A 22084-nucleotide genomic window follows, 5' to 3' on the forward strand; every position below is an offset into this window, starting at 1 on the left:
CTTGTCTTGGGGTTGAGGATTCGCCAGACATCCACCATTTGGTTTTGTATCATTTGTTTTTTCAGTAGCTTAAGGTGCTCACCGTTATTCCCCTGAGCATGGGACGTACTGTCGAGGCTCGGGCACATGCAAAGGTTAAAGTCCCCCATTAACACCACATGTCCCTTTTCAAAATCTTTTAATTTTCTGAGTATTTTACTAATATATTTAGCCGAGTTCACATTGGGTGCATATACATTTGCCAGAGTGTAGTCCTCCTCTCCTAGTTTTATTTTCAAGAACAAGAACCTCCCTTCCGGGTCGTTCAATCTGTCCACCACTGTGTATCTAACTCCTCTTGCAAATCCTATGGCGACCCCCCGAGATCTCGATGAGACTGTGTCTCCATAATACCAGACGGGATAATCAGATGAATATAGCTTGATATTAGACTCTAAGGTAATATGGGTCTCTTGTAGGTAGACAATGTCTACTTTATATTGCGTAAGTTCGGCAAGAATTTTATATCTCTTAATATGGGAGTTTAATCCTTTTACATTATATGATAAGAACTTAATATCTGCCATTTATCTCTCTTTTTTTTTTTTTTTTTTTGCGTTTGGGAAGAATTCCTGTGGAGTCGTGCAGATGGTCCCCCTCCCGTTACCCCCCCTTCCCCCACCTCCCATTTCCTTCCCCCCCTCCCCAACCCCCCCTCCCTCCCTCCCCCTCCCTGGCCCACTCTTGGCCTGGGAGCCGCTGGTAGAAGACTCCTCGCCTTCATCCTTGGCTCCTCTTTCGTGGTGGTGTTCGGGGCTCTCCCTTGGCTCCCCACTCCCTCCCCACCCCCTCCCCCCCCTCACCGTCCCGCCTCTCAAAGTTCCATGCTAGCAGAGCCCATCTATTCCACCCAATCAGGGAGTTCAGGAATTGTTAATTTCATTTTAAGGCAGAATACGTTCAGTTCCTCCGGGTACCTAAGTCGTGCTGTTTTGCCCCCCTTTATACCTATGAGGCACGCCGGGAATCCCCATTGGTACTTAATATTTTGTGACCGCATCAGCTCCAAGAGGGGTTTCAAGCATCTCCTCCTTGCCAGTGTTTCTTTTGCCAGATCGGAAAATATTTGTAAGTCAGTGTCTCTAAATCTCAGGGGGGGTTTTCCCCTAAGCCTGCTCCATATTTCTGCTTTATCGATGTAATTCCTGAACCTCACGACCACATCCCTTGGGCCGTATCTTTCCATCTGTTGGGGGTTCCCCACTCGGTGCACTCTCTCAATCTTAAGGGGCTTAGATTCTACCGATCTCTCTAGCAGAGGGTTAAAAATTGTGTTCATGATGCTTCTAAGGTCTTCATCCTTTTGTTCTGTCAACCCTCTGATTCTAAGGTTCTGTCGCCTATTGCGATTCTCCTGGTCCTCAATCCTATATGCCGCCAATCTCTGATTTTCAGTCAGAGCCTTTACTTGCTTTTTCAGGGAGTTTATTTCCTGATCCTGCTCCTCTATTCTCTTTTCCGTCTCTTCCACTCTTTCACGAAGCCCTCCAAGGTCTATTCTTACCTTGTTAATTTCTGTCCTTATGATATTTTCCATGACATTTTCCATCCTCAACAGCATTGCGTTCATCTCTGCCTTTGTGGGGGGCTGTGTATCTTGGGTTAATTCCTCTGCATTATTTTGCTCTTGCTCTTGCTCACCTTCTAGTGTCGTTTCACCTCTAGAGCTCTCCTCACTGCCTGTTCCTACCCCTTTTTTTTTTTCAGTTTTCTTCTTGTCAGTTTTTTTTACGAGTCCTGGGCTTTTAAGGCTCCCTTCCTGCGTCATGTATTGCTGTATGGAGCTGTTCCCCGAATTATTCTTGGTTGGTTTTGTAGTGCCACCCCTCGTTGATCTATTCATTTTATTGAGGGGTCGAATTCTCTTCCCCAGTTTGAAAATGTTTTTTTTTTTTTTATTTTGTTTTTATGTAATTAGCGCCCTTATCGGTTCCAAATTTTTCTTCACCGATGGATACTTCTATCCTCCCTTAACTACTTCTTATGCCCTGAAAGAATATTTTATTAAAGAGAGGGCCACGGGCAGACGAGAGCCCCGAACTAAAGAAAAGAGGTAAGGGGCTGATCGACACAAGGGAAGACGTTTGCTGCTGTAAGCAGAGTTACTTGGGCTACCAGCTTTCCTTCTTTTAAGGTGAGAACTTTCAGTATTTTTGCTGAATTGTCTCTTGTGTTTCATCAGCCCAAAACGTCCTAATTGTTCCAGCGAACAAGGTAAACACTTTATGTCAGGAAGGGTCTAAGTGATCTTTCCCCTATTCCTCAATCATCAAAACTGGGATTTTACCGGCTTCTCGCATTCACATATGCGTTTTGTACCGATGACAGTCCTGAGAAATTAATATATTTTTGACCGCTTCATTAACACCACAAACCGGCCGGGGCCAGACAGAGCAGTTCAGTAGAGGCAATAATGGCAGTAAAGGCAGCAACAACAGGATAGATAAATCCCAGGCTAATCAAGCAGTGTAGAGAGATTTCAACAGGTGGGGGGCTCAAATAAACCGGCTATCATTCCCCTCAAATTTTCCTTCAATAACTTCACCTTGTCCCGGTGCGAATTATGAATTAAGATATGTTTTCAATAACGTTTTATATTCACATTCCCTTCATATGCCGCAAACAGAGACTTCATAGCCAGTAAAAAAGATAGTTCTTTACCATCTTTACACAGAAGAGTGCCCTATTGTGCAAAGATATCAGAACTTCATAAGAGCAGTGTCATAGCAAAACAGGAGGGGGGGGATCACGGGGGGGGGGACCCGCTCAGACTCGGCTCTACAGAGCGCCTCACCAGTCCCTTTGATTTTCCTCCTGGGACGCTGCCCGGTGGCGTCTCTCTGATGAGCTTCTGCAGACCCAGCACTGCATATTTCCTCTCAGGCTGCTGACCCCCAGTGCTAAGCATACGGTGGCTTCAGTCCTCCGGCGCAGCGTGTCCAGCTGGAGCCCGTTCACCGGCGCCTCTCAGGTGAAGATCCCCTGAGTATGTCTGCGCTCGGGCAGGGATGGGGCACCCGCTCACTCCTCGCAGGTCCCGGCCTCTCACGCCGTAGACTGCGGGGCCACGAGCGGTGCTGACGGAGACTTGGAGCGGCGTGTATCTCCTGCCGCCATGGAGCCGTCCGGCACCTCCCACCTCACTCACGTCACGTCCTCCGCATTACGTGAGGCCCGAACAGAAGGGTTTTTATCTTCATGCATGAAGGTAAAAAACGTCATCCTTTAAAACCACTTGAATTCTCTCTTTTTAATTCTTTGTAAAGAGTTATGCCTGAGGGATGGGTACTTTATTAATAGTCTGCATAACCGAGTGATTCGTAAAACTTTAAGACCTATGTTTGCTTTGATAAAGTCTATAAAATCTGTTCATAAAAGTCAACAAAATGCATTAGTATAAAAGAGGCTAGGTTTGGTGTTCTTGTCTTTAATCATGAAGGATTGTTCACCCAGAAGTGATGTTTGGATTAGAAGTAAAGTCTGGTGGCCTGAGCCAGTTAAAGGCTACTTGTACTGTATTTTTTTTTTTTTTAATCTGTTTATTGGGTTTTAAGATATTAACAATAAAACATTGCAGAATAGAATACAGTAAAAGAGCAAAACCGTAGAGGGAGAACAATAAAACGACAAATAATATGTATATATTTTTTTTCCTTTGTAACTAACGGTTCGGTTCCAGGTTTGTGTCTCTCAAAATGTGATGGCATCTTGGAAGACCCTGTGAAAGTGTGTCCTATTCTGTGAAATGCTGTACCCTACGCCAATACTCTACTAGTGTATGGTAGCGTTCAAAACACCTATGCAAAGACCAGGATTGTCAGAATAGGAGGGACAATAATAGCGGGAGTCGCGCCTTTATCCGCGCTTGCTACAGACACATCATCTTTGGGGGGCTCGTTGGGTAGGGGTACCAGGGAGGACATACGGAAAATGCCTCTCATGCAGCCGGCTTACTGCATTTGCGTTGGGAAGGTGGGGTGAAGCACCACCTGGATACAGGAGGACTCTGACGATCTCTTTCTGGAATTTAAGGAAGAATCCAGTCCGTTCTGAAGCTCTGTATAGCACATGAGCGTTCAGCAAAGCCAATTGAAATAAGTATACAGACACTTTTTTGTACCAGCGTCTGGCCGTACGGGCAACTAGGTACGGAGCCAACAACTGGTCGTTGAGGTTCACCCCTCCCATATTTTAGTTATATTCGTGGACACAGAGGGGTTTCTCCACAACACCAGTCACCATAGGAATTTGGACCGTCGTGTCTGCGTGAAGGGAGGACAGAACGAAAACATTCTTATCCCTCCACTTCACAAATTATTACACTCAAAGCAGGCTCTCTCCCCCAGCCTAAGACGGGAATCTACAAGCCTCTGGGGTAAGCCCCCCGGCAATTAGGTCACACAGTGATACAGGCGCCAATCTGATGATCAAACAAGTGACTAAAAAGTGGCACGCTTCCGTAATTGTCCACATACAAGTGGTACCCCTTTCTGAATAAGGGTTACGCCAAGTCCCACACAATCTTGCCAGCACTCCCTATGTAATCTGGGCAGTTCTCCGGCTCTACGTGATTATCTCTTCCCTCATAAACCATAAAACTATATGTATAGCCTATTGCCCTGTCACAGAGCTTATACATCTTGACCCCATATCTGGCATGCTTGCTGGGAAGATACTGTTTGAAAGACATGCATCCAGAAAATTTAATCAGGGACTCTTTGACGCAGACAACTTGATTGGGAGTAAACAAGGCTGCAAAACGTTCATTGAAGTGGTTTACGAGGGGCTGAATTTTGTAGATTCGATCGTATCCAGGGTCTCCAAGAGAATGACCGAGTTCATTGTCGTTGAAGTGCATGAACCGCAAGATCTGCTCGTATTGTGCCCGTGACCATGGAGGCAGAGAACAGGGGGATATGATAAATTGGGTCAATGGACCAATATGACCGCAACATACTCATTTTAACTATGCCCATGTCGAAGCATAGACCCAGAAAGGTCTTAAATTCGGAAACCGTAATTGGTTTCCATTCTCTGGCAAGGGAGAACTGGGGACTAGCGGCGATGAATTGAACAGTATACAAATTACTTTGGTCCACAATAGATCTATAGAGATCTAGTGAAAAACGGGGAATGAAAATCAAGTGCCGTAAAATCAACTGTTTGATTTCCGGGTTGGCCAGTGAATGGGGGAAGTACGGGTGCTGCAGAAGTGGTGGGCTCCCAATTGGGATTAGCAAATTCTGCAGGAAGGACACTATGGGCACGATGGGCCTGTTTTTGTCTTCTTGGTGGCAGCGGGACACTACTTGTGCTTGCCACCTTGCCAGCTTGAACTGCACTTATGGGACTCGCTACGTCACCATGTGATACTGCAGTGTTGGATGTATGACCAGGGTTTACTAGGCCGCTGGTGCTTGCCAGTTCACCAGAAGGCTGAGCGGCACTATTACGTCTCTGCTCCATACAAGAGCCCTGCGGTTCTTGCACCTCAACAACAACAGCAGAAGGAGGATGGGGTCGGGTACGCCTGACCTTGGCAGGGACCACAACTCTGTCATGGAGCAGCTGTCTACAGGATCGTATTCTCAGCCTGAATCTGAGAGAGTGGGACTTCCTCCTCACCATCTGTCATGCTCAGAAACATGTAGGACTCTTCACTACTGTACCTTCGATTTGCCATTTTGGGCTCTAAATTTACTGGTACAGTAGTAAGATTCACAGGGAAAAAAAGCTCCTGACTGTCAGCAACTGTATCAAACGCTACCAAAAAAACTTTTAACGATCGCAGGGATCAGGCCTGACTCTGTGAACGCTGCAGTTATGTGTTTAGTGTTTTGTAAGTGACAGTGATCGATGAATACTGCACTTGGGTGGGCTGGGCAGAGGGGCAAAACACAGGTGCTAGCAGGTATCTGGGCTGATCCCGCTAACTGCGTTTTTGGGAACCCTAAACTGCTGGGAAGGCTAGTATAGATCTGATCTGATATTGATCCGTTCAGACACTATACCACTAAGGGAGGCGTACGCTGCATGCGTGGGTGTTGACGCTACTGGGACTAATCTGACGCTGCCTCGGCCAACGCAGACTTTAACTGACCCTAAAACCTAACTGATATCACCCGCCGGGCGATCAGGGGGTTAAACCTTTATTGAGTAATAAACAGCGGGTGCCCTGACGCTATAAAAAAACAACCGCACCACCCGTAACACTTATATGGTGATCACTGGTGAAAGGGTTAACTAGGGGCAATCAGGTGGTTAAAACCTTAATTAGGTAGTATATGGGAGTACCTGACGCTATAAAAACCTGACGTTGAACTTAAATAACTAACAGGCTAACTAGCCTCACCCGCAACACTAATATGGCAATCAGAAAAAAGATAGCTTAGTTACACTGGTGACAAGGGATGAAAGGGTTAACAGGGGGCGATCAAAGGGGTTAAACCTTTGTTAGGGGGTACCCTAGACCTAAAGGGGCCTACCACTAACTGCCCTAACACTTTTTACAGTCACAAATGACACCAAATGCAGCGATCAATAAAAAAATGAACACTGCAATCGGTGACACTGTGACTGGGGGTGCAGGGGGTGATCGGAGGGTGACTGGGGGGTGAAAAGTGTGCCTATGTGTACTGGTGTCGGTGGTCTGTTGGTGCAACTCACGAGGAGAGTGACATCACTTCCTCTGCTTCTATTTTACAGTTGCAGAAGCAGAGGAAGGTTCTCATTCGTCAGGAGCAATCGTAAGGGGGTGACCATGAATCAATGGCCTCCCCCTCAGCACGGATCGCTCCTGCAAAGATGATAGTTTATGGAAATTAAAAGAAATGTTATATTAACATTTGGTAAGCATTGTTATTACATTGTGTCTCTGAAGCCGGTGGAAAAGCTGATCTTTTACTGCAATGACAGACTTCTGGAGAATCTCAAGGAAGAGATGTTAAGAAGCATTATGAAATCAACCGCTATTAGTGTTTTTTTTTTTTTTTTTTTTTTTTTTTTTTTTTTCCACCTCAGACTCAACCACAGCAAGACAATTGCTCATGATTTTATTCATAATTCTGTCTCCACTTTTGGTTTTGCATCATTTGTGGTGTTTAACCACTTGGTTTCCAGCCCATAGTCAAAATACGTCCTGTTTTTAAAGATGGATATCTCAGTAACGGCAGCAGCTGCTGCCACAACTGAGGTATCCATCTTTAGTGCCGACGGTCCTGTACACGATAACGGCGGTCTCCGCGGCGGATTCGCCGCGAGATCGCCATTATCGGTGGCGGGAGAGGGCCCTCCGGCCGCTGTCCCGCGCCCTCCGCCGCTTACCGGAGCCGTCGGTAGCGGCGGAGGGGATCGCGATCATCCGGCAGCTGAGCGGGGACGAGACTGAAGGAAAAATCTCCTTCGCCCGTCCCCATAGCTCTGCTGGGCGGAAGTGACGTCAAAACGTCAGTCCCGCCCAGCCTCTTAAAGAGACATTTTTTTTTTTGTCATTTGAAAAAATGACATTTCCAAAAATTTTTTTTTTTTTTGCATTTAAGCCCAAATATGAGATCTGAGGTCTTTTTGACCCCAGATCTCATATTTAAGAGGACCAGTCATGCTTTTTTCTATTACAAGGGATGTTTACATTCCTTGTAATAGGAATAAAAGTGATCATTTTTTTATTTTTTTTTATTTCAGTGTTAAAAATTGTAAACTAAAAATAAATGCGAAAAGCAAAAAAAATTTTTTTTAAAGCGCCCCGTCGAGCTCGCGCGTAGAAGCGAACGTATATGCGAGTAGCGCCGACATATGAAAACGGTATTCAAACCACACAAGTGAGGTATCGCCGTGATCGTTAGAGTGAGAGCAATCATTTTAGCCTTGGGCCTACTCTGTAACTCAAAAAATGCAACCTGTAGAATTTTTTAAACGTCGCCTATCAAGATTTTTAAGGGTAAAAGTTTGACGCCATGCCACGAGCGGGCGCAATTTTTAAGCGTGACATGTTGGGTATCATTTTACTCGGCGTAACATTATCTTTCACAATATATAAAAAAAATTGGGCCAAATTTATTGTTGTGTTATTTTTTAATTTAAAAAAGTGAATTTTTTCCAAAAAAAGTGCGCTTGTAAGACCGCTGCGCAAATACGGTGTGACAAAAAGTATTGCAATGACTGCCATTTTATTCTCTAGGGTGTTAGAAAAAAATATATATATAATGTTTGGGGGTTTTAAGTAATATTCTAGCAAAAAAAACTGATTTAGTCTCGTAAACACTGAATCTGAAAAACAGGCTCAGTAACGAAGTGGTTAAAATGTTATTTTATTTTATATATTTTTACCTTTTTTTTTTTTCATTATTATTAGTTATTTTATATAGTCTCTTTTGATTTAATTAATATAAACCTTACCCACCCTCTTCCTCCCCCCCCCCCCTCCCCTGATGGTTTGTCCCTTTCCTTTTCTCTTCCTTTTCTTTTCCCTTATTTTTTCTTCCTTTCCTCCCTTTTCCCTCCTTAATCTTCTTCCTCAGCCGCTGTCTGCAGTGATTTTCTCCAGATATTGCTCCGTTAATTTAAACTCTTTCCATGGCTTCCATCTCTTTTTATATATTTATATATATATATTAAAGCGGGAGTTCACCGATAAATGCTGTTTTTTACTCTTAGTCTGATGCTCATTTAGTCTAGGGAATCGGCTAGTTGTTTTAAAATCCGAGCATTACTTACCGTTGTAGAGGGCGATCTTCTCCGCCACTTCCGGGTATGGGTCTTCGGGAGTGGGCGTTCCTTCTTGATTGACAGTCTTCCGAAAGGCTTCCGACGGTCCCATCCATCGCGTCACGAGTAGCCGAAAGAAGCCAAACGTCGGTGCGGCTCTATACTGCGCCTGCGCACCGACGTTCGGCTACTTTCGGAAAACCGTGACGCGATGGATGCGACCGTCGGAAGCCTGTCAATCAAGAAGGAACGCCCAGTCCCGAACACCCATACCCGGAAGTGGCGGAGAAGATCGCTCTCTACAACGGTAAGTACTGCTCGGATTTTAAAACAACTAGCCGATTCCCCTAGACTAAATGAGCATCAGACTAAGGGTAAAAACAGGATTTTACCGGTGAACCTCTGCTTTAAGTTGGCCCTCATCACAACTACATAGATATTCCAGATTATTATAATTTTCCACCCTTTCAAACCATTCTTTTAAATCTGGTTTTCTAATACTTAACCAGTTTTTTTGTTATCAGTCCCTTTGCGGCATTTATCAATGGTGGGATTAATGTTTTCTTATAGCTACTGTTTGACTCTTTTGATTCATGGAACAAGCAAGCTTGTATGGTATTGGGTATCTTTTTTCCAGTTATCACTTCAATATACTCCAATATTTCCTGCCAATATTCCTTTATCCTTGGACAGTCCCACCATATGTGTGTAGTTGTTCCTATCTGTCCACATTCTCTCCAACACATTGGCGTTTTATCTTTACTGAATTTATACATAATTTCAGGAGTCCTATGCCATCTCGCGATACATTTATAGTTCATTTCGATTGTGGTTATATCAGTTGCGGTGTTATGTACGGATGCTATTATTCTTTCTACTTGTTTGTCTTCAAACTTCCTGTTTATTTCTTTTTCCCATTTTCCTATGAAATATGGATTTCCTTGTGAATCTAGTTCTGTCAAGATTTGGTATACTTTTGATATCACATGCCGTATTGGGGTTTTTATGCAGCATAGTTTTTCCAAGGCTGTTAACTTTTTTTCCTCTCTTATAGGCGAGGGTATTGACTTTACCAGATGTTTTAGTTGTATATATTCCCATTCGCTAATATCCCATATATTCTTTTCCTTTATCTCTCTGAATGTTTTTATTTTTCCTTGCTCCATGATGTCCTTTATTTGTGCTGCTCCCATTTTAGTTCCCAGCCGAGTCCCTTTCCCAGGGATAAAAAAATTAGTTTCCGTGAGTGAAATTAAAGGTGAATTATAAGTCCATTTATTCTGTCTATAAATTAAATCCCAAACTTTGAACACATTTTTTGTTATTCCATGTGTGTCTTCATCCAACACTCTATATTTTCGTGGTACCCATACATTTTTGTGCAGTGTCGTTTTACTTATACTATTTTCCATTCGGATCCATTTTTTTTCTTTCTCTTTGTCTTTGTTCCCCCATTCTACCATACGTGCAATAATCGTGGCTTTATAATATCTATTAGTTTTCTGACACCATTGTCCAAACAAACGCCTATCCATGGATTCTTACTATTACAGCAACATATATGTTTGATTTTTTCATTGTATATTTACTTTAATATGTTTTATGCTTTTGTTTTGCAGGACGTTGTAGAGGATTTGTGACTGGTGTTTGACATCATGCACCATCGTTGGCTATTACCCCTCGCATGCTTCTGGGTCCTGTTCATGTTGATGGTTGCCAGCAAGTTTATCACCCTGACTTTAAAAAGCCCAGAGGGTAGGAAATATGTGCATGCTATGATCACATTACTTTTGTTTGCTTAAAATCCAATGAGAAGTGCTCCTTACAAATCATCTGCCCTGAAAAGGGCGATGTGCAAGGATTTCAAACTGGACCGCCGGACTGGCTGTGTGGGCACTGACAGCTCAGCATCCCTGGAGGCAAGCACGGCAGGGACCAAGGGGGTGGGGAGGGTAGGTTAACTAACACTTAAAACTTGTATTCATATATAGTGTATAAATATATATGCATTTTGAAGACAACCACATTTGCTCATTAAAGCCAAATTTAAACGCTCTTAAAGTGTTATGGAAACCCTAAAACAAACTGCTGCAGACGCCAACACTTGTTTAAATATCATTTTTTTTTTTAGACTTGTGGCTGCTTTCAGTTCCTCAACTAAAAATTCCCAGTTGTAGTTCTCTGGGTGGCCCTGCCCCTTTCAAGTTCCTGTGCAGCCACTTTTGCCTGCTTGGCTGGCACAGTGGATGAGTCCTCTAACATACATAGAAGCATAGAGCAACAGCAGCAATCCACACACACACACCACCCCCACTCCCTTTTGCCGCAAGTGATTATTTAGAGAGGGAGCCTGTGCTGTCCCTAGTTCACAGTGCATATGAAGGGCAAAGGGCACACCCTCCCCAGAAGTTCAGGGAAGAGGCAGTGCTGGAGCTGGCGGCGCTGAACAGGCAAAGAAAATAAGTGTTTGTGCACACATAAAAGGAAAATATGAGAAATGTTGCACAGCTTGACTGTAATGTAGACAGGTTAAATACTAATATAACTCTTGCAGTCTACATCACCACATTTAATTTGTATTTATTTTTTTAAACATACATTTTTCCTGATGTATTCAGTTACATGACAAAAGGTCCACGTCGTCCTTTTCTGTACTCCCATTATGGACTATGCTAAACCTATGCAAGCTGAAATCTGGTCTGATGTTATAACTTGTTTTTTTTTTTGGGCATATTTTTGCTCTTTTTATAGCCTTGGTTAGTAATAAATGTGTGCATGTAATTGAGATGTTATTTATATATCCCGGTAGGGTTGTCCCGATACCGATACTAGTATCGGTATCGGGACCGATTCCGAGTATTTGCGGGAGTACTCGTACTCCCGCAAATACCCCCGATACCCAAATAGAATACTTACCCCCCCCCCCCCCCGCGCTGCCGCCGCCGTCACGCTTCATTCCCGCCGCCGTTCGCCGCATCCCCGCTACCGCCGACTGTGTAATACGCGCCGGGAACATTACAGCTTTGAATAGCTGTAATGATTGGCGCCGCGCATAGACGCTCCCCCTTGCTCGGGTGAACTGTCCAATCCCGAGCGAGGGGGAGTGACTATGCGCGGCGCCAATCATTACAGCTATTCTAAGCTGTAATGTTCCCGGCGCGTATTACACATTTAGGGGAGCGGCATTCTGACACCCCTGCCAGCCCGTTCCGCTGCCTGTTGCATGTGTCTGTACTGGAGTTTCTGTCCGCCGCCGAAGCAGCGCTGAAATCCTGACTCACGTCAGTCTGTCAGGTGACGTCGCGTGAGATGGTCGCCGCTAGGGGTTATGGGAGTTGTAGTTCGCGGCGCCGCCGGCTACATGCTCAACTCCCTGCTCCCGGGGGGTGGAGTCAGTGACTCTCGGAAGAACAGCTCAGAGCCAGCCTACTGCGTGCTACAACTACCATCATCGGATACCATATTTTGCCCGCCAGTGCCTCTGCCACAGGAAAGGTAGGGCACTTTGTTTAAGGAAGGTAATAACCAGCATAAAAGTATTTCTGTTACCTCCATCCATGAGAGCTCTTATCTTTGAACTGTTGTGCGGCACCACCAGCTATTTCAGATATATCAATTTAAAAATGTTATTGCAAGCAAATTATAGCTGTTTTATGATATGATATATATACTTTTTTTTTTATTATGTCAGCCCCCTCTGTGTCAGCAACCCCCGTCGGCCCCCTCTGTGTCAGCAACCCCCGTCGGCCCCCTCTGTGTCAGCAACCCCCGTCGGCCCCCTCTGTGTCAGCAACCCCCGTCGGCCCCCTCTGTGTCAGCAACCCCCGTCGGCCCCCTCTGTGTCAGCAACCCCCGTCGGCCCCCTCCTTTTATACATGTATAGAGCCATGACGTGTCCCCTTTAGTTATCATGATATAAAATCATGAATGTGGGGGCCTTTTGGTGGGCGTGATTTATTTGGGGGGGGGGGGCAGCATTTCATTCTTGGTCCCAGGCAGCACAATGTCTTGGGCCCGCACTGCACAGTCGGCGGTAGCGGGGATGCAGGTAAGCGGGATATGGGGGGGAGACATGGCTGCATAATGGGGGGAGACATGGCGGGCTATGGGGGGGAGACATGGCTGGATAATGGGGGGAGACATGGCTGGATAATGGGGGGAGACATGGCTGGATAATGGGGGGGAGACATGGCTGGATAATGGGGGGGAGACATGGCTGGATAATGGGGGGGAGACATGGCTGGATAATGGGGGGGAGACATGGCTGGATAATGGGGGGGAGACATGGCTGGATAATGGGGGGGAGACATGGCTGGATAATGGGGGGGAGACATGGCTGGATAATGGGGGGGAGACATGGCTGGATAATGGGGGGGAGACATGGCTGGATAATGGGGGGGAGACATGGCTGGATAATGGGGGGGAGACATGGCTGGATAATGGGGGGGAGACATGGCTGGATAATGGGGGGGAGACATGGCTGGATAATGGGGGGGAGACATGGCTGGATAATGGGGGGAGACATGGCTGCATAATGGGGGGAGACATGGCTGCATAATGGGGGGGGGGGAGACATGGCTGGATAATGGGGGGGGGAGACATGGCTGGATAATGGGGGGGGGGGAGACATGGCTGGATAATGGGGGGGAAACATGGCTGGATAATGGGGGGGGGACATGGCTGCATCTGTGGGGGGACATGGCTGCATCTGTGGGGGGACATGGCTGCATCTGTGGGGGGACATGGCTAGAGGGACATGGCTGCATCTATGATTCTGTGGGGGGACATGGCTGCATTTGGGGACACATTTAAAAAAAGTATCGGTATTCGGTATCGGTGACTACTTGAAAAAAAGTATCGGTACTTGTACTCAGTCCTAAAAAAGTGGTATCGGGACAACCCTACATACTTAAAAGGACTTTAGACTCTGGTTTAAAAAAAATAGTTTTTTTAAAGTGAAATTAAGCAAAAAATGTAAAAATGCTGACGGGTAGGGTTTTTTCAATAAAAGAGATTCTACCTTTTTTTTTTTTTTGCCCTGGTGCGAATTCCAGCAGCCGTAATCTAATTTCGGCAGTGGAATTTGAAGGCTCTGAGCGCATAGCTGCAGCCACAAAGCTTGTGTACACTGTAATGGCACTGTATTCATGCTTGATCACACTACAGCAATCACCTGCTGGACCCACAAAAAAGTGCATCCAACTCGATCACCACAGATAATCGCTGGCTGTGCGAACAACCACAAATAATTGCAGCCACCAACAGCCTGTCATTTACAGTGTATGGGCACAGCTGTCAAACTCCACAGCAGGAATTTGATAGCGTGAAAAAACACCCATGCAAAGGTACCATAAGTGTCACTTAAAACTGTAGAGTTATTTTTTAACCTGTCACGGTGTGCATTTACTTTTGCTTGCATGTCTAACATTTTGCATTTCATTAATCTTTTTCTTCTTCTTTTTTTTTCACATGTGATGCCAAGGTTATGGAGCCAGACAAGGGTCCCAAACTATTTTACCAGAAGTTGAAAAAATAACTGTTACTGAGGCAAAGAAATTACAGATTGAGAGTCAGGTATGTATGCATAAGATGAGTTCCAGAAGTAAAAAAATAAATAAAGCAAATACAAAAATTAGAATCTGAAAGTTTGTGTTGGACTTCAAAGACACAACTTATTTCCCATTTCAACAAATGCATGTTATGTGAGCATTTTATGTCTGAAGTAACTATAAAACTGTTATTGTAAACCAGCTTGAAAATGGGTGGGTGTTTTTTTTTCTCCTGTTTAAAAAAAAAAAAAAAAGGCTAGGTTTGTTTTTCTAATGCTCAGCAAATGTTGGATTTATAGTGCCTTGAACAAGTATTCATACTCCTTGAAAGGTAAATTTATTTTATTGGAATCTTATGTGATAGACCAACACAAAGTGGCATATAATTGTGAAGTGGAAGGAAAATGATTAATGGTTTTCAAACTTTTTTTTTTACAAATATCTGAAAAGTGTGGTGTGCATTTTTATTTGGCTCTCTTTTACTCTGATACCCCTAACTAAAATCTAGAGCAGGGGTGTCAAAATCTGTTTAATTGTGGGCCTCATCAGCATTATGATTGCCCTCAAAAGGGCCAGTTGTATCTGCAAGATTAGATGTCCAGCGCATCCCCTCCCAATATGTTAGATGTGAAGAGCTACCCCACCATCAGATGTTGAGTCCCCCACCCTCCCTTACCTTATGTTGCTGCTTGGGAACAAACTGGATGCCTTGCTTGAAAGCAGAAAGTACAGGGTCTGGAGAATGACCAGAGGCGGGCTGGAGCTCTCCTGCAGCTGCAGGAGAGGTGAGAGGGCCACATGGAATGGCCTGGAGGGCCGGATTTGGCCCGTAGGCCTTGTGTTTGACACCTGCAATCTAGAGAAACCAATTGCCTTCAGAACTCACCCAATTATTAAATAGAGTCTACCTGTGTGTAATTTAATCTCAGTATAAATACAGTTTTATGAAGCCCTCAAAGGTTTGTTAGAGAACCTTAGTGAACAAACCGCATCATGAAAGCCAAGTAACACACCAGACAGGTCAGAGATAAAGTTGTGGAGAAGTTTAAAGCAGGGTTGGGTTATAAAAAAAATATTCCAAGCTTTGAACATCTCATTAATCCATCATCCAGAAATGTAAGGGTTATGGCACAACTCCAAACCTACCAAGACATGGCCGTCCACCTAAACTGACAGGTCGGGCAAGGAGAGCATTAATCAGAGAAGCACCAAATTGGCCCATGGTAACTCTGGAGGAGCTGCAGAGATCCACAGCTCAAGTGGGACAATCTGTCCACAGGGCAACTATTAGTCGTGCACTCCACAAATCTGGCCTTTAGGGATGAATGGCAAGAAGAAAGCCATTGTTGAAAGAAAGCCATAAGAATTCTCGTTTGCAGTTTGCGAGAAGCAGTGACAGGGAAGCTGGTCAGAGTTGATGGGAAGATGGATGGAGACAAATACAGGACAATCTTCGAAGAAAACCTGTTGGAGTCTGCAAAAGACTTGAGACTGGGGTGGAGGTTCACCTTCCAGCAGGACAACGACCCTAAACATACAGCCAGAGCTACATGGGAATGGTATAGATCAAAGCATATTCATGTGTTAGAATGGCCCAGTCAAATTCCAGACCTAAATCCGATTTGAGAATTTGTGGCAAGACTTGAAAATTGCTGTTCACAGACACTCTCCATCCAATCTGACAGAACTTGAGCTATTTTGCAAAGAAGAATGGGCAAAAATGTCACTCCCTAGATCTGCAAAGCTGATAGAGACATCCCCAAAAAGACTTACAGGGTGGTTCTACAAAGTATTGACTCAGGGGGCTGAATACAAATGCACGGCATACTCGTGATGGGTGATCTGAGCATAATTCAACATGCAGAATATAACATACAATGAGACTTTGGACCAAACATTCCAAAAAAACTTAGTTCTTGTGTTTTAGGTGGGCTGGGATATAATTCACAGATTTTTGTTGCATTGCAGACTTCTGCAAGGAAATGGTGGGCTTCCCTGTGCTCAGGGTTTAATATCTGAATTCATATGTACTCGGATATTGCACAAAGACAACAAACTTTTTTTTTTTTATTGCACAGACGGTGAAGAGGTTTAAGAGAACATGTGGATTCATTAGGTCACCAACTGCAGCAGATCTTTAGTTACTTGCCAATATGTTCAGGTCTGAGACATGACTTTAGCTTTTATTCATGAAACAAGATCAGACATAATCTGATCATATCTTCTGCCAGATGTTTTGCCTTTGCAGATGACACAACCGGATGGTAAACATTTACACACAGTAAGAAGGGAAATATCTGTGCTGTATTTCCTTAACTATATTTTATGTTTTTACTTAATGTTTTATGTTTGACAAGGAGTATAACTAAGCATTGGGTGCAATCGACCTGAGCTCATGTGCTGATATCATTGCTAGAAGAGTTATGAGGATCTGTTGTATTGATCAATGATAATGGTGAATGAGCAGAAAAACGACTTGAGTCGTGTATACATTTTAATAATAATGTGCATGACAATAAAAAGACATAAGAAAAAATGCCCTGATGTAGGAAATGCTTTTTTTTTATGATCCCCAAAATGCCTAGGCACCTGTTTATAATAAAAATAGACTACACATTTTTTTTTTTTTATTCTATTTTATTCCTTGTACTCACATTTTTTTTTTAAGTTCTGAATTCACTGATCCCTAAGTAAAGAAATTGGGCACTGGGTAATCTGTGACTATCCCAATCCTATATTATCAAAGTCAAATCTGTAGCAACACACATAGAAACACACAGATAATCCAGAATAGAGCAATCTCTCTTTTTCACTCATAAAATTAAGGAAATACAATATGTACTTGCATTATCGGTGTATGTATATAAGATGTAGGGGGTTACACTTGAGTGCTGCACTTTCATTTGATATTTAACTACCTCAATACCGGGCCAATTCTGATACTTCATATATATATCCAACAGTAATCACCTCTGCCTCCTGCAGAGATGCATCCACTCTGTCTTCTCGCACAGAGCTTTTGGGAGTCACCTGACTCCTTAGCACAGACCTCCTGTCTGTGGGGTGGGGCCCTGAATGCTGTTCAGGTCAGCCTTAAAAAGCCCAAAACACAGCTGACCCATTAACGTGTGTTTCCCTACAGATTTTGGCGTAAAGCAGCCATTTCTCCCACAGCACAGGGTCCCATCCTCACAATAAATGTGTGTGTGTGTGTGTGTGTGTGTGTGAAAATCCAGTTTTTCTTACTAGAAAATTACTTGGAACCCCCAAACATTATTTATATTTTTTGCATATTTCTCACTTAAGTGATTCAGATAATCAAACACATTTTAATATTACACAAAGATAACCCAAATAAATCCAAGGTGCAGTTTTTTTAATTATTGTTCAACTTTTTTCCTTTAATAAATTATTCAAACCTGCCTGGCCCTATGTGAAAAAGTAATTGCCCCCTCCCATGCTGAATCATGAATGAGCTGTGATTAACCAACATTTTTTGGAAAGCTGAGTTAAATTTCACTTGCCACACCCAGGCCTGATTACTGCCAGACCTGTCGAATAAAGAAATTGCATAAATAGAAGCTGTCTGACAGTGAAGCAAATTAACAGATCACAAAAAGCCACACATCATGCCACAATCTTAACCACTTAAGCCCCGGACCAATATGCTGGCTAAAGACCCAAGGGGTTTTTACAGTTCGGGACTGTGTCGCTTTAACAGACAATTGCGCGGTCGTGTGACGTGGCTCCCAAACAAAATTGGCGTCCTTTTTTCCCCACAAATAGAGCTTTCTTTTGGTGGTATTTGATCACCTCTGCGGTTTTTTATTTTTTGCGCTATAAACAAAAATAGAGCGACAATTTTAAAAAAAATGCAATAATTTTTACTTTTTGCTGTAATATCCCCCAAAAACATATATAAAATGTTTTTTTTTCCTCAGTTTAGGCCGATACGTATTCTTCTACCTATTTTTGGTAAAAATAAATCGCAATAATCGCTTATCGGTTGGTTTGCGCAAAATTTATAACGTTTACAAAATAGGGGATAGTTTTTTTGCATTTTTATTTTTTTTATTTTTTTTACTAGTAATGGCGGCGATCAGCGATTTTTTTTTTCGTGACTGCGACATTATGGCGGACACTTCGGACAATTTTGACACATTTTTGGGACCATTGTCATTTTCACAGCAAAAAATGCATTTAAATTGCATTCTTTATTGTGAAAATGACAGTTGCAGTTTGGGAGTTAAACACGGGGGGCGCTGTAACATTTTGGGATCACTGTGTATGTGTTTACTACTAGTAGGGTTGTCCCGATACCACTTTTTTAGGACTGAGTACGAGTACCGATACTGTTTTTTAAGTAGTCGCCGATACCGAATACCGATACTTTTTTTTAAATGTGTCCCCAAATGCAGCCATTGTCTCCCCCATATCCAGCCATTGTCCCCCCCATATACAGCCATTGTCCCCCCCCATATACAGCCATTGTCCCCCCACATATATGCAGCCATGTCCCCCCATATGCAGCCATTGTCTCCCCCATATGCAGCCATTGTCTCCCCCATATGCAGCCATTGTCTCCCCCATATGCAGCCATTGTCTCCCCCATATGCAGCCATGTCCCCCATATTCAGCCATTGTCTCCCATATACAGCCATTGTCCCCCCCCATATACAGCCATTGTCTCCCCCATATCCAGCCATTGTCTCCCCCATATCCAGCCATTGTCTCCCATATCCAGCCATTGTCCCCCCCCCCCATATACAGCCATTGTCCCCCCCATATACAGCCATTGTCCCCCCCCCCATATACAGCCATTGTCCCCCATATACAGCCATTGTCCCCCCCCATATACAGCCATGTCCCCCATATGCAGCCATTGTCTCCCCCATATCCAGCCATTGTCTCCCATATCCAGCCATTGTCCCCCCCCCCATATACAGCCATTGTCCCCCCCCCCCATATACAGCCATTGTCTCCCTTATATGCAGACATTGTCCCCCCATGCAGCTATCGTCTCCCCCCATATACAGCCATTGTCCCCCATATACAGCCATTGTCCCCCATATGCAGCCATTGTCCCCCATATACAGCCAGTGTCCCCCATATACAGCCAGTGTCCCCCATATACAGCCAGTGTCCCCCATATACAGCCAGTGTCCCCCATATACAGCCAGTGTCCCCCATATACAGCCAGTGTCCCCCATATACAGCCATTGTCCCCCATATACAGCCAGTGTCCCCCATATACAGCCAGTGTCCCCCATATACAGCCAGTGTCCCCCATATACAGCCAGTGTCCCCCCCCATATACAGCCAGTGTCCCCCCCCATATACAGCCAGTGTCCCCCCCCATATACAGCCAGTGTCCCCCCCCATATACAGCCAGTGTCCCCCCCCATATACAGCCAGTGTCCCCCCCATATACAGCCAGTGTCCCCCCCATATACAGCCATTGTCCCCCCCCATATACAGCCATTGTCCCCCCCCATATACAGCCATTGTCCCCCCCCCATATACAGCCATTGTCCCCCCCCATATACAGCCATTGTCCCCCCCCATATACAGCCATTGTCCCCCCCCATATACAGCCATTGTCCCCCCCCCATATACAGCCATTGTCCCCCCCCCATATACAGCCATTGTCCCCCCCCCATATACAGCCATTGTCCCCCCCCCATATACAGCCATTGTCCCCCCCCCATATACAGCCATTGTCCCCCCCCCCCATATACAGCCATTGTCCCCCCCCATATGCAGCCATTGTCCCCCCCCATATGCAGCCATTGTCCCCCCCATATGCAGCCATTGTCCCCCCCATATGCAGCCATTGTCCCCCCCCATATGCAGCCATTGTCCCCCCCCATATGCAGCCATTGTCCCCCCCCATATGCAGCCATTGTCCCCCCCCATATACAGCCATTGTCCCCCCCCCCCATATACAGCCATTGTCTCCCCCATATACAGCCATTGTCTCCCCCATATGCAGACATTGTCCCCCCATGCAGCTATCGTCTCCCCCCATATACAGCCATTGTCCCCCATATGCAGCCATGGTCTCCCCCATATGCAGACATTGTCCCCCCATGCAGCTATCGTCTCCCCCCATATCCAGCCATTGTTCCCCATATGCAGCCATCGTCTCCCCCATATGCAGACATTGTCCCCCCATGCAGCTATCGTCTCCCCCCATATCCAGCCATTGTCCCCCCATGCAGCTATCGTCTCCCCCATGCAGCTATCGTCTCCCCCATATGCAGACATTGTCCCCCCATGCAGCTATCGTCTCCCCCATATGCAGACATTGTCCCCCCATGCAGCTATCGTCTCCCCCATATGCAGACATTGTCCCCCCCATATCCAGCGATGTCCCCCTTACCTGTATCCCGCTGCCGCCGAGCGCCGACCGGTAATACGCGCGGGAACATAACAGCTAAAGCTGTAATGATTCGCGCTGCGTATAGACACTCCCCCTGGCTCGGGATTGGACAGTTCACCCGAGCAAGGGGGAGTGTCTATGCGCGATGCGAATCATTACAGCTATTCAAAGCTGTAATGTTCCCGCCGCGTATTACACAGTCGGCGGCAGCGGGGATGCGGCGAATGGCGGCGGGATGCGGCGTCGGCGGCCGCGGGGGGGTGGGGTCGGAAGTATTCTATTTGGGTATCGGGGGTATTTGCGCGAGTACGAGTACTCCCGCAAATACTCGGAATCGGTCCCGATACCGATACTAGTATCGGTATCGGGACAACCCTATTTACTAGTGTAGGGGGGTGTGGCTTTAGGACTGACACCATCGATCGAGTCTTCCCTATAAAAGGGATCACTCGATCGATGCGCCGCCACAGTGAAACACGGCTCTCCCCGTTCTTCAGCTCCGGGGAGCGATCGCGACGGAGCGGCTATAAACAAATAGCCGCGCCGTCGTCCCGGATCGCTCCCCGAGCGGACCCGACCTCCGCATGTACCGGGGGGGGTATCGGTCTAGGAAAGGTTTCAAAGCCATTTCTACAGCTTTGGAATTCCAGTGAACCACAGGGAGAGCCATTATTCAAATGGAGATAACTTGGAACAGTGTTGAACCTTCCCAGGAGTGGCCGGCCTACAAAAATTACTCCAAGAGCTTGACGATGACTCATGTAGGAGGTCATAAAAGAACCCAGAACAACATATAAAAAACTGCAGGCCTTTCTCATCAGTGTTCATGATTCAACAATAAGGCCTCATGCCCACGGACGTTTTAAAAAACTGGCTGTAAAGCTGCGTTTTAAACGCAATTTTTTCCGCGTTTTGCATTGAATTCAATGCATCTTTCGCCACGCTAGCTTTGATCCGCGTTTTTCTTTCTCTATTCAAAATCAATGGTTCCCTATGGGAGCCCATTGATTTGAATAGAGGTCGCACCAGAAGTCTGATCAAGATGATCCGACTTGCGGGGCGACTCGTGTGCAGAGAATCTTGAAGGGGAACCCCGCAAAAATAAAAATAGTGTGAGGTTCCCCCCAGGATGATACCAGACCCTTCGGTCTGGTATGGATTTTAAGGGGAAGCCCCACACCAAAAAAAAAACGGTGTGGGGGCTCCCCCAGGATCCATTCCAGACCCTTATCCGAGCACGTAGCACGGCAGGTCAGGAAAGGGGGCGAGCGCCCCCCCCCCTAGACCATACCAGGCCACATGCCCTCAACATGGGGGAGTTGGTGCTTTGGGGCAGGGGGGCACTGCACCCCCCATCCCAAAGCACCTTGTCCCCATCTTGATGAGGACAAGGGCCTCTTCCCGACAACCC

At 45.4% G+C, this 22084-nt stretch overlaps 1 protein-coding gene across 1 annotated transcript in view; it reads left to right on the forward strand.

Moving 5' to 3' along the window:
- The window catches only part of CHST10 (carbohydrate sulfotransferase 10), a 43950-nt gene that overhangs the window by 8445 nt on the left and 13421 nt on the right, over window positions 1–22084 (forward strand). Inside the window, exons 2-3 of the mRNA XM_040336446.1 lie at window positions 10362–10497; window positions 14225–14316. Of these exons, the coding sequence (XP_040192380.1) occupies window positions 10398–10497; window positions 14225–14316 (192 nt within the window). The 5' untranslated portion in view covers window positions 10362–10397. The remainder of the gene's footprint in view (window positions 1–10361; window positions 10498–14224; window positions 14317–22084) is intronic.

The sequence above is a fragment of the Rana temporaria genome, chromosome 2 (genome assembly GCF_905171775.1).
Source record: "Rana temporaria chromosome 2, aRanTem1.1, whole genome shotgun sequence".
NCBI classification, from domain to species: Eukaryota; Metazoa; Chordata; class Amphibia; order Anura; family Ranidae; genus Rana; species Rana temporaria.